Source organism: Myotis nattereri (assembly GCF_964212035.1).
Source record: "Myotis nattereri genome assembly, chromosome: 3".
Taxonomy (NCBI): domain Eukaryota; kingdom Metazoa; phylum Chordata; class Mammalia; order Chiroptera; family Vespertilionidae; genus Myotis; species Myotis nattereri.
Window position 1 is genome coordinate 179287816 of NC_138077.1, and position 12104 is coordinate 179299919.

Consider the following 12104-nt stretch of genomic DNA (forward strand, 5'->3'; position numbering starts at 1 on the left):
CACCTGCCTGCCTTCCTGATCGCCCCTAACTGCTTTCCCCTGCCGGTCTGGTCACCCCTAACTGCCTCTGCCTCGGCCCCCACCACTGTGGCTTTGTCCAGAAGGACATCTGAAAGGATGTCCGGAAGATGTCCAGTCTAATTAGCATATTACCCTTTTATTAGTATAGACTAGAGGCCCAGTGAACGAAATTCGTGCACTGGTGGGGTCCCTAGGCCTGGCCGGCGATCAGGGCCGATAGGGGCCTTGCAGCTGCCGGCCAGGGCCTTCCTTCCCTGGCTGCCCGCTGCCTGCCAGCCTGGGCCTTCCTTTGTTCCATGCCTCCCGCTGGTGGTCAGCCCACGTCATAGTGAACGATTGAACTCCCAGTCGAACTCCCGAGGGGACAACTTGCATATTGGGCTTTTATATATATATAGATATGCCTCTCTGAAGTGCCTCCCAACCCCCCCACCTCTTCTTTCAGATCCTGTGGATTATCCCCCAGAAAGCTGTTCGTTGGATTCTAGTCATGATGGCGCTGGGCATCTCAGGCTCTGTCTTGGCAATGACCTTTTGGCCAGCTGTTCGGGAGGATAACCGGCGCGTCGCATTGGCCACAATTGTGACAATTGTGTTGCTTCACACGCTGCTTTCTGTGGGCTGCTTGGTATGGTCTCATTCCTGTGTTTTTATGGAGTGCTTTATTTGTTTGTTTGTTTGTTTATTAAATAGACATTCTTAGTGTTACATATATTTACTTTTATATTTTTGTTAATCAGAGGATATTTTTCCATTGGTTTTTAGGGAGAGTGGAAGAGAGAGGGAAAGACAGAAAGAAACATTGATGTGAGAGAAACACATCAATTGGTTGCCTCTTGCATGAGCCCCGACCAGGTCCGGGCTGGGGAGGAGCCTGCAACCAAGGTATGTGCCCCTGATCCGGATCGAACCCAGGACCCTTTGGTCCGCAGGCCGACGCTCTATCCCAGCCGTGGGCAAACTACGGCCCGCGGGCCGGATCCGGCCTGTTTGAAATGAATAAAACTATTGAAAAAAAAGACTGTACCCTTTTATGTAATGATGTTTACTTTGAATTTATATTAGTTCACACAAACACTCCATCCATGCTTTTGTTCTGGCCCTCCGGTCCAGTTTAAGAACCCATTGTGGCTCTCGAGTCAAAAAGTTTGCCCACCCCTGCTCTATCCACTGAGCTAACCGGCTAGGACTGTGGAGTGCTTTAAATGCAAATACTTAAAGGCCTCAAACTGTTTGACATGGTGGTTCTTTAGAACTGGCCCCATGAAATAAACATTGTGTTAGATAGACTCTCCTGGATGGGAAGAGTAAAGTCATAGGATTTTTTTATCCTTACCCAAGAATATGTCTTACTGATTTTAGAGAGAGAGGAAGCGGGGGGGGGGGGGGGGGGGAGAGAGAGAGAGAGACACGATAGCAATATGAAAGAAACATCAACAGTTGCCTCCCTTACATGCCCTGACCAGTGATCAAACCCACAACCTAGGTATGTGCCCTGACTGGGAATCAAACCCACAACCTTTTGGTGCATGGGACGATCCTCCAATCAATTGAGCCACCCGGGCAGGGCAAAGTCATGAGGATTTGATTGTAATCTGCAGCTTTACCTGATTTCTAATGTTTAATCAAGACTTGGTGTCTGGCCTGAGGACATAGGGGTGGGTGAGTGTCTATAAATAGGACTGCGAGTTCTGCTTTGGATGCCTTTGCTAGTTTCTGCACATAACGAGAAAGAGTTTTGAAATTTAAAGCTTCATAGGTGGAAAGCTTGAGAATGAAGTCCAGTACAGGAAAGGAGAGAGTCATTTTAAAGATGGAAAACTTTTAAAGCCATTTTTGAGTTCATGTGTTTAGGTGTCTTTTTAGGGAGATTGTGTGCTTTTTGAATCAGACAGGTCCAGGTTGAAGGCCAGCTCTGTCACTCACTGGCTCTGTGAACTTTGAATCTGTAATGTGGGTATAATAGGTCCTGCCTCAGAGGGATGTTCTGAGGACAAAATAAAATAATATATATAAAGCACAGGACATAGAACTTATCCCATAAATTAGATCCCTTTCCTTTGATTCTAAGGAGATGTGGCTTTGTGTCTTTTGTAGACATGGTGCTCAAAAATCACTGTCCGTGGCCTTAACAAGGCCTGGCGCAGGGTTTGAAAAACCTCCAAGTCCGCCCTAGCCCGTTTGGCTCAGTGGATAGAGCATCAGCCTGCGGACTGAAGGGTCTGGGTTCGATTCCGGTTAAGGGCACATGCCCAGGTTGCAAGCTCGATCCCCAGTAGGGGGTGTGCAGGAGGCAGCGGATCAATGATTCTCTCTCATCATTGATGTTTCTATCTCTTTCTCCCTCTCCATTCCTCTCTGAAATCAATTAAAAAAAGATATATATTAAAAAAAAAAGAAAACCTCCAAGTCCAAGAATGTTAATAAGGTCACTGATGAAGGAAAGGACATGCCCGCAGGGAGTCGTCCACAGAGCCCACGTCCAGACCCTTGGTCAGGTTTTGCAGTTGTGGGAGGAAATATTTCTTTGGTACCATTTGATCTTTAATATTTTTGTGTAGACGACTATGGTCTCATTAAGTGTTTAATAAGATCCCAAAACTCTATCATTGAACAAGTCTCATAAAAAGTGTCAAGTTCTGAAACACAGATGTGGTTTACACGCATTCTACATGTGCCTAAGCTTTAAACCCTTGAGGCAGAGACTGTGGGTTTGGCTCATGACAGAGCCTCCCTGTTCATTCCGGGCCCTGGAATCTCTGCTGATCGCCTGAAATGCTGCCGTGACCCTTCTGTTTGCTGAAGAAGCATGCCCTTTGCATGGTAACTGCCTCTCTCTGTATCGCCTTTCACAGGCATCTTCTGTCTCTCTTCTGAATTTCCCCCCAGTATATGACTGTGGAGAACTTGGTGAAGAGAAAAGGCATTATTGCCTTGTTAGGTTCTGTAAAGAGTAGAGAGGAGCAGGCAGATTGGATAATAGAGCAGGGAGGTGTGGTTGTGGTTGTTATTATTGGTAACCCATTTCATTTGGTACCTGTGGCCAGAATCCCTTACCTCCTATGCCTATTACTCCCTTCTGGGGTGAATGACACTGAAGTTAGGAATTACCTGCCCAGGAACTTTTTGAAAGAGAGCACTATAATGAGGGGGAAAGAGCATGGGACTGGGAGCTGCTTAGCACGTGGAACTGGCAAGTGACTTAACTCTTAGAACCTGTTTCCTCATGGTTAGGGAGGTTCCTATTTCTGTGGGCTTTTGTGAGACTCAGTGAAATGGGTGTGATGGGCTCCGACACTGTGACAGTTTCTTCAGATGTAAAGAAGCTATTAAAAAAGCCCTGTGTCATCAGGAACCGCCAGGTTCCACTCCGCTGCTTATCACTCCTGAGGGCCCCGGTAAGAGCCGTCCACGGTCACACCACTCTGAAGACTGCCCTTTCACCGGTGCCTCTCACTGACTTCCTGTTTCTCCTGAACTTCTTACCCATTACATTCCTGGTTGAGAAGTTGGAGGAAAGAGGCAGGAGAAAAGGCATTGCTCGGTTGAGTTCTAAGGGACTTGGAGGAGCAGGGAAGTAATTGCTGGTGAAGGATCCCTTGTTGGAGGGGAGCACAGTTTTCTCCTTAGGGAAGGGAGCCATCCCATGATCAGGTGTGTAGCCAGGGTGCCTGGGGTTTTGTTCTCCACACTGGAGCTTGCTGCCTCCTTTCTCTTCTGGAGGAGGCGTGCAGTGCAAGAGGGCTGAGGCAGGAGTGAGGAGACGGGTTCTTGTCCTGTCCATCACTCCCTGCTCCAGTTATTTCCCCGCTCTGGACCCCCACCTCCTCACTTAGGAAAAGGAGCTGTAATAAGGATTGAATGATACGTGCAACAGGAAAAACAGAACAAGCTGTACAAACGAAGACATCATTGGAAAGGCAGGGAGAGGAACTGTCAGGGGAGCTAGCTGAGCCAAGGGACACTGGCTGAATCAGACAGCTTGGCCTTCTCACTCCCGGGGGAGCACAGATTGGCGCCGTTGCCTTAGTGCAGTGAAGCATGTGACAGCCCCATACCTGCTGAGGTCCCCTCCCCCTCGGTGCTGCACCTGTACACGATGTCTAAGTTGGTACTGGCACACACCTGGCAGGGACGCCTAAGGAAGCAGCAGAGCGTGAGCCCTTGGCTAATATGACCGTAGAGGTACGAGCCTACGTTTGAGGTGGTCACTGCCAATAGCAGCGGGCCCTGCACCCCAGTATTTGGGGAACTAATGAGTCATAGAATTATAACTTGCCCTTAGAGATCATTTTTTCCAATCCTTTTGTTTTACAGATAAGAAATTGAGGCCTATATGCCACATATATTTTTAGACCAAAAAAAAGAGAGAGAGAGAGAGAGGGAGAAAGTGCTAAGAAGGTGTTTTTATAACAGGGTACTTTCATACTTCTGTATTATTTGAATTTGTTATAATATGTATTACTTTTAAAATCAGAGGGGAAAAATATAATCCTTTTTTTAAAAAGGATATATTTTATTGATTTTTTACAGAGAGGAAGGGAGAGGGTTAGAGAGCCAGAAACATCAATGAGAGAGAAACATCGATCAGCTGCCTCCTGCACGCCCCCCACTGGGGATGTGCCCACAACCAAGGTACATGCCCTTGACCGGAATCGAACCCGGGGCCCTTGAGTCTGCAGGCCGATGCTCTAGCCACTGAGCCAAACCGGTTCTGGCATCCTTTTTTCTTTTAAGAGAGAATTCTTCAGCTTAGTCTGTAAAGTTAAATCAAACTATTAAATTGAACAGTACCCAAAATAAATATCTCCAGCTTTTTGTTGTTGTTGTTAATCCTCACCCGAGGATATTTTTCCATTGATTTTTAGAGAGAGTGGAATCGGGAGGGGAGAGACAGAGAGGGAAACACATCGATTGTTTGCCTCCCACACGTGCCCTTGACCAGAATCGAACCCAGAACCCTTCAGTCTGTGGGCTGATGCTCTACCCACTGAGGCAAACCGGCTAGGGCTACCTCCAGCTTTTAAAACAAAACAAAACAGGCCATAAGGGGTAGAGTGACTTGTGCAAGTTACTAGCTGAGTCCAGTTTAGCACCCGGGCCTCCTGTCTCATTCCATCTGATGAGGTTCCTCCAGTAGTTGGAAGAAAAGCATTGCTCCTGCATCATGGGGGCTGCATGGCCCAGTGCTCCTGCCAGGGAACTGGAGGGCCCAACACTAGCAGCATGGCCCCTGGCTCCCCCTTAAGTTAGGAACTGTTTTCCTGCCTCAGAAAACAGTTGCTGGAAGGGGTTCTGGGAGGAAGACTTTTAAAAGTAATAGAATTACCCTGGGAATGTGGTAAACTAGAGGGCGTCTGCAGCTAGGAACTTTTTGAGCCGGACTGTTGTAGAGTTAACTGGGAATCTGGGAAGGCTCCAGCGTGTCATGTTGGTGCCCCCTTCTGGCCAAGAGAGCAGAGTAAGTGAAATGGTTCTTAACTTGGTCCTTTTTATCTTTTTACCTTCCTAATGCCCTAACTCCTTGATTTATTAACGATTCACCTTTCTTTTGAATATCGTGTTCCAGGCTAGTGAGCTTGGTATTTGAGATTGGTATTTTCCTGGGCTAAAGTTAGGATGCTGAGGCATTGACACAGGTGAGAAGATCCTCCTTAATGTTTTCCCTCTTCCACTTCCTTCTGATTTTTGACAGTTAAATTATAGATGGTGAGTGGAAGCACTTACCAAACCTTTCATTTCCAAGCTGAAGACTTATGAGGCATGGCCTGCCTAGCATTTTCTTTTGAAGGTCTTTACAGAGAGCCACCTGGTTTAGCAGCAATCTATCGTAGTTCAGTTCATTGAGTATTGATTGTTGACATGATGCGCCAGCCCTGTGTGAGGGGCTGATGACACAGAGACAAGAAGGATACAGTCTTTGGAGGAGACACTTGAGCTTTGGAGTTAGAAAGAGCCACCTTTGAGTCCTGGCTTCACCGTATGAACCCGATTGAATGGCGGCCCCTCTGAACCTCAGTTTCTTCATCTGTTAAATGAGGAGGATAATAGCCTCACAGGGTTGTTATGAAGATTAAGTTATATGTAGTAAATGCTCAATAAATGGTAACGGGATTTTAAAAAGGCACTCACAGTCGAATAAGTGAGAGACAGAAGCAGAGACATTGTAGTTCAGTGTGATGACCAGTATGTTACAGGGAAACAGGGGCCATGCGAACCCAGCAGTACTATTGGCCTGGAGTCTTTAATGCTCTGTTTTGTAACTCCCCTGTGGGTCTTCTTTTTCTGCAGGCATACTTTTTTGATGCACCAGAGGTGGACCATCTTCCAACAACTGCAGTTGTTCCAAACCAAACAGTTGTAGCAGCCAAGTCCAGCTGAAGAGGAAGTAAGAGGTTATATTTTTATCTTCTTGCTGTGTGGTACAGTAAAAAATGGGCAGGTGCATCAGTTCTGTTAGCATAAAACAGAGGGCCAGACCCCTTCATCTTTTTGCAGTTTAGTGTGGTGTGTGTGTACGTGCATGTCTCTCTTGCTGAAGTCTCTGTTTGTGAATCCATGTGATTTGGGAAACGCAAGACCTTAGATTCTTCTAGAAGAAGAGCTCCTGCCTTTTGGTCCCAGCATCCCCTCTACTCCCTACTGCCTTCCCAGCAGCACAATGTAGGTTTGTTCCATTTGGTTACAGTCCTGGTGGGTTTTTTCTAGTTTCCCAGTGATTTCTCAACGTGGGCTCAGACTCTGAGTGTGACCTCTCTTAAATTACTCACTAGAGGCCTGGTGCACAAAATTTGTGCACAGGTAGGGTCCCTAGGCCTGGCAGGCAATCAGGGCCAATCGAGGCCTTCTTTCATTCCTCACGGCCCCCTGGTGGTCAGCGCACATCATAGCGAGTGATTGAACTCCTGCTCTCCGGTCAAACTCCCGAGGGGACACTTTGCATATTAGCCTTTTATATAGAGGTTTCTCCAAGGCTTACAAATTCTCATGTGTGGTATGTTCTCTGGGCCTCTGATGATTCCACTGTCAGTGGTTAGCTTAATGGGTTAGAGCAGTGGTCGGCAAACTCAGTCCACAGAGCCAAATATCAACAGTACAACGATTGAAATTTCTTTTGAGAGCCAAATTTTTTAAACTTAAACTATATAGGTAGGTACATTGTTATTAACTTAATTAGGGTACTCCTAAGGCTTAAGAAGAGCCACAATCAAGGGGCCAAAGAGCCGCATGTGGCTCGAGAGCTGCAGTTTGCCGACCATGGGGTTAGAGTACAGGAAAAATGTCAATTCCTCCATGGCTGTTCTTGCCTCCCTGTTCTGCCTTGTCAGTATTCCAAAGCTTTAGCCATGCTGAACTTCTTGCCATTGCCAGACACATTATGCCTTTGCACAGATGTCTGAAACGTTGCTTCCCTTCCAACCTACCTTGTTATCCCATTACACCTGTGTTGTACATCGTAGAACTGAGTTCTGAATGAGCAGAAGTAATCAGTTACCCCTTGTTCTGAAAAGAGTAATCAGCTTCCCATGGCTTTTTTGAAAGTGAAGACATAGGCTGTTCATTGGGCACAGTGATACCATATCACTGAGAACAAGAAAATCTGAGCCCAGCTGGAGAGGGACAGTGGTAACACGTGCTTGGGTCTCTGCCTTGTCAGTATACCAGACATGAAGCTGGTGAGGCCCTGGTGGGCTCTCTTGGCCTGCTCCTGAGCTGAGATTTAAGTTCCTTTCTTATATTTGGTTATGAAGGCTCCAGACCAAGTGTCCCAGGTGCTGTGAACCTTCAGAGTCAGAAGCTGTATCTGAGAAGAGACTGGCCCTCAGGGCCCGTGTAGGCCTCCCATCCTTATTTATACCGATTTGATACGTCTGGGCTTTGCTCAGATCTATAAACGTGGGTGTCAGTGCCTCCATTTGGGTGTCAAGTCTCCAAATGAGATAGTGATGAACAGTTTCTCTGGAGCCTCCCTGGCAGAAGCATCGATCGCTTTGCCAGTGAGAGGGGCTGTCCAGAGCTCCAGGCACTGCAGATTTATGAGCCGGCTGTGCCCTCTACCGTAATCTCTGGACTCTTGCTTTCACTGAAAAATATGGCTTCTAATCTCGAAGATAACCTTCCTCATGTAAATCTGTGCATTAGAGGGCGTGGCCTGGAATGGATCACTGGGAGAGCATTAACCCCTTTTCTCCATGAAACCTCAGATCACAGGGGAACCTCCCATTACTTGTAATCAGGGAGGCTACTCCTATGTAAGTCATTGAATTCCTCCCTCCCTCCCTCCCTCCCTCCCTCCCTCCCTCCCTCCCTCCCTTCCTTCCTTCCTTCCTTCCTTCCAAAAAGTCAACTTGTCGCCAGCGGGCTGTGCCATTTCTCCTCTGAGCCCGAACCCTGGTAAAGCCTGGAAGCTGCACCTAGGAAGTCTGACTTTGGCTTGAGCGATGGACTACCCAAAGGGCCTCATCCAGATTGGGGCTGCCTTCCCAGGGCGGTGCCAAGTGGGTCTGTCCAGAGGAGCGCCCCCAGCAGATGACTGTGCTGCAGTGTGAGCAGGGCTTTAACAAGAGAAGAGCTAGGACTTCAGGAGACGCCTGTATCACTAAAACCCTCCCGATCTGTACACAGGTTTATATGCAGTTATCCTCTCACTCACTCGGGTCAGGAGTGCTTATTTCATAAGCCAAAGCTGCACACCTTCCTTTTTTACCAGGTTTATACACATCAGTCCCTTTATTCTGAAATCAGCTTTCACTCAGTGCTCTAATCCCCTATAACACAGCATCTAAACTGCACAATTTCACACCATGGCTAACACTATTTTCTACCTGTCTCTTAATCTTTCCATACCATGTCTGAAATGTCCCTGCCCAGAGAATCCATTTTCAGTTCCCGGGCTATTTCTTTCTCAATGTTCTTCTTTGTTCCCTTTCTTTGCGGTAAATTGGGAGAACCTGGGGTGGCAAGTAGGTCAACATGATAACTTTTTATTCTTTTTTAAAAACTTAATTTAGTGGAAAATTTTAAACATAGACAGAAGTAGAGTGAATAGTATATTGACTTTCCATGTACTCATCACCCACTTTCAATGGTTGTCAACTCTTGGCCAATCTCTCTTCATCCATACACCCACCTCTTTCCCCCATAGTATTTTGAAGCAAATATAAGACATCCTGTTATTTTATCCATAATACTTAAATTCTGTATCTATAAAAGACCCTCTTTAAAACATTATCATAATACTATGGTCACATTTAAAAAAATTATAACACCTTAATATCAAATATATTCAGTGTTTGAATTTCATGTTGAAGTTGTTTGATATAGCTCTTAAATGCCTTTAAATTATAGAATCCTACTCCATCTCCCTTTCTCACTTAGCCATTTATTTGTTGAATTGTTTATCTGATGGTTTCTCACTATCTGGATTTTGCTGATTATATCTACTTACTAGGAGTGTTATCTAACGTGTTTCCCTATCGTCTTTTTTCTGCAAATTGATGGTTGTATCTAAAGATTTGATCAGATTCAGGGTTTTGGGTGTGGGAGGAAGAGCAAGACTACTTGACAAGTGAAGTTAAATTCTTCTATCCATAAATTCATAATGCCTAATTATCTTTTTCTTTTTTATATTAGTGGTCATTAATAAGCAATGCCTAGATCCATTAATATATTAGGGGCTTCAAAATGGTGATATTTAAATTCTATCTTTCCTTCTTTGTTTACTAGCTGGAATACTTCATTTATAAAACTTCCCTTCATCTACTGTTTGGTTTTCCCATGATATAGTTTATATAAGAAAAGCAGTCTGGTGGTGGCAGATGTCTTTGGTGTTGAAATTATATCTTTAAACATAGTAGTATGCTTTGCTACAATTTAGCTCCTTTTTGTATGAGGAAGTTTTTATCTTGAAAGTTGCTCTTTTATGCTTGTTTGTTTTTCAGTCCTCTTTTAAGTTTTTTGGAATGTGGTTCTTCTGGACACCAAAGCCAGCAGGAAAATGATGGAATGGCACCAACTCCTAACTTCTGAAGCCTAATTACCTGTTTAACAAACAAAAATTAAACGTTGTTCAGCACATGTGTCTTTCAGCTCTTCTTTTCACTTGTCTGTGGTCATTGTGACTATGCACTGATTTGGAATGAAACACAAGGGAATGGGTTAGGCATGCTCAGGTGCCTGCCATTCGCTTCTCATGGTCAAGTGATGTGCCTCACATTAGATACGCCCTTAATTCCTGACACGGATCATTCCTAACTTCTGATGTCTTTTCCCTGAATTGTGTACAGATTTCCTAGGTGATCCTCTTCTCTCCAAATGCTTGCCATCCTATAGTGGCCAAACAGCGTGAACTTTGGTTGGAATTCACTGGGCGCCTGATACTGGGCAACTGAACCTAATGGTTGCAAAATAAATACCTCACGTAACATCTGTGTTTACACTTGATGACTTTGACCTCAAGTTCTTCCTTGATGTTTGTCTTTAGCATGTTGGAAGCTGCCAAGAATTTGATTTAATGTGCTAGCTGCTGAAGTATGGGGATTAAGTTGAACATCTGAATTTTCCTCCTATAAGTATGGAATAGTGGGTTTAAGGAACATGATCGCTTACAGTATATTTTAGACATTTCTTTAAGGGCACTTTGAGTGTCCCTTCAAGGTGGCACGACTTCCTGGCTCGAGTGCATTCAAGGGAGAAACCAGTGACACCTCAGAGATATTTTTTTAATACTTTACATTCAAATGCACACCATCCGGGAGGCTGAGCTTCTGCCAGGTCAGTATTGCCTATTCCCTCCTGCTTTGTTGTTCTCTTCAGGACAGGAGTTCCCTACGTATTTGTGAGTAGGCTACAAAGACACATTGGACTGAAAGTCTGACCAGGCAGATAAAGGAAGATGTACACAAATTGAGGCAATGGTGAGCTTAAGGTCACCTTGGCAAACCTACGGACAACATCTACAACTGAACCGGGTGACAAGATATCACCACAAACCCCAGAATTCAAGTAGGTGGAAACCACTGTCAGCCTGAAGACTTACACAGAGTCAGCATTTTTGTGCAAAGAAGCAGAGGGAAGCAACAGGGTGTCTGAGAAATCTAAAAATAAGAGAATCTCAAAATAGCCAGAAAGTACTCCCTGGAAAGTACAGAGGACCAATAGAACAGCAGCTGGCACTGGGGTGGGGAGGGGAAGTTTTATACAATCCAGTTGGCAGCTGACGAGTGCAAGGGGTCCAAGGTAAGGTCTGAAGAAGCTGGAGCAGCCCAGGTCCTGTGACCTCTCAAAACCAGAAAAAGTGTCTCTCCAGGACACCAGAGTAAAAATGCAGGAACAGAATACAAGCAGTGCAGGCCAGAGGTATCTGGGGCAAAGAGAAGGGAAGCCCAGGTGACAGTGGGGAAGGGGAGCAGAGCCAGGAGATCTCAGAACATCTGAAGCCATATTTTTTGAACACTTCATAAGAACAGAAAAGGAAGAGCTTTGAATTTAGCAAAGCTATCCTGACTCACACCCCCACCCCAAATGTGCAGGAAAACTAATTTCATGTAAAAATGAGCAACTGAAAGGATTGCAGCCAAACCTCATAATGAAGTAATAAAAAACTCAGAGCCCAGCTGGTGTGGCTCAGTGGTTGAACATCAACCTATGAACCAAAACGTCATGGTTAGATTCCTGGTCAGGGCACATGCCCGGGTTTCAGGCTCAATCCCCATTAGGGGGTGTGCAAGAGGCAGCCGAGCCATAATGTTTCTATCTATATCCCTCTCCCCTCCTCTCTAAAAACCAATAAAAACATTTTAAAAAACAAAACAACAAGGAGCAGAATAACATTCCTAGTGAATGAAAGCACTCCAGACAGACATGTACACAAAACCGGATAAAAACAATAACAATGTATCAAAATGAGCTAAAGTAAGTTAAGGAAATAGTATAAGATATGAAAGAAAAGCACAAATCAGAATTAGCAGAAACTAGGTAATAAAACTCAGGAAAGATTTTTAAAGAAAAGAAAACTTATTTCACAAATGAAGACTAAACTAGAAGGAATATCATAGTAATAGGTTTTTGCACAACAGATACTG

General features: G+C 45.0%; 1 protein-coding gene across 3 annotated transcripts in view; it reads left to right on the forward strand.

Moving 5' to 3' along the window:
* YIPF1 (Yip1 domain family member 1) overlaps positions 1–10096 on the forward strand; it is a 31110-nt gene extending 21014 nt beyond the window's left edge. For 2 of the 3 annotated variants that reach the window (XR_013995643.1, XM_081085534.1), the window contains exons 8-10: positions 467–649; positions 6313–6416; positions 9963–10096. Coding sequence is in view for 2 of the 3 variants with exons in the window: in XM_081085534.1 (XP_080941660.1) it covers positions 467–649; positions 6313–6402 (273 nt within the window). In the remaining variant the exon portion in view is untranslated. The remainder of the gene's footprint in view (positions 1–466; positions 650–6312; positions 6417–9962) is intronic. The other variant, XM_081085533.1, reaches the window with a different exon arrangement.
* Positions 10097–12104: the final 2008 nt, after the last annotated feature.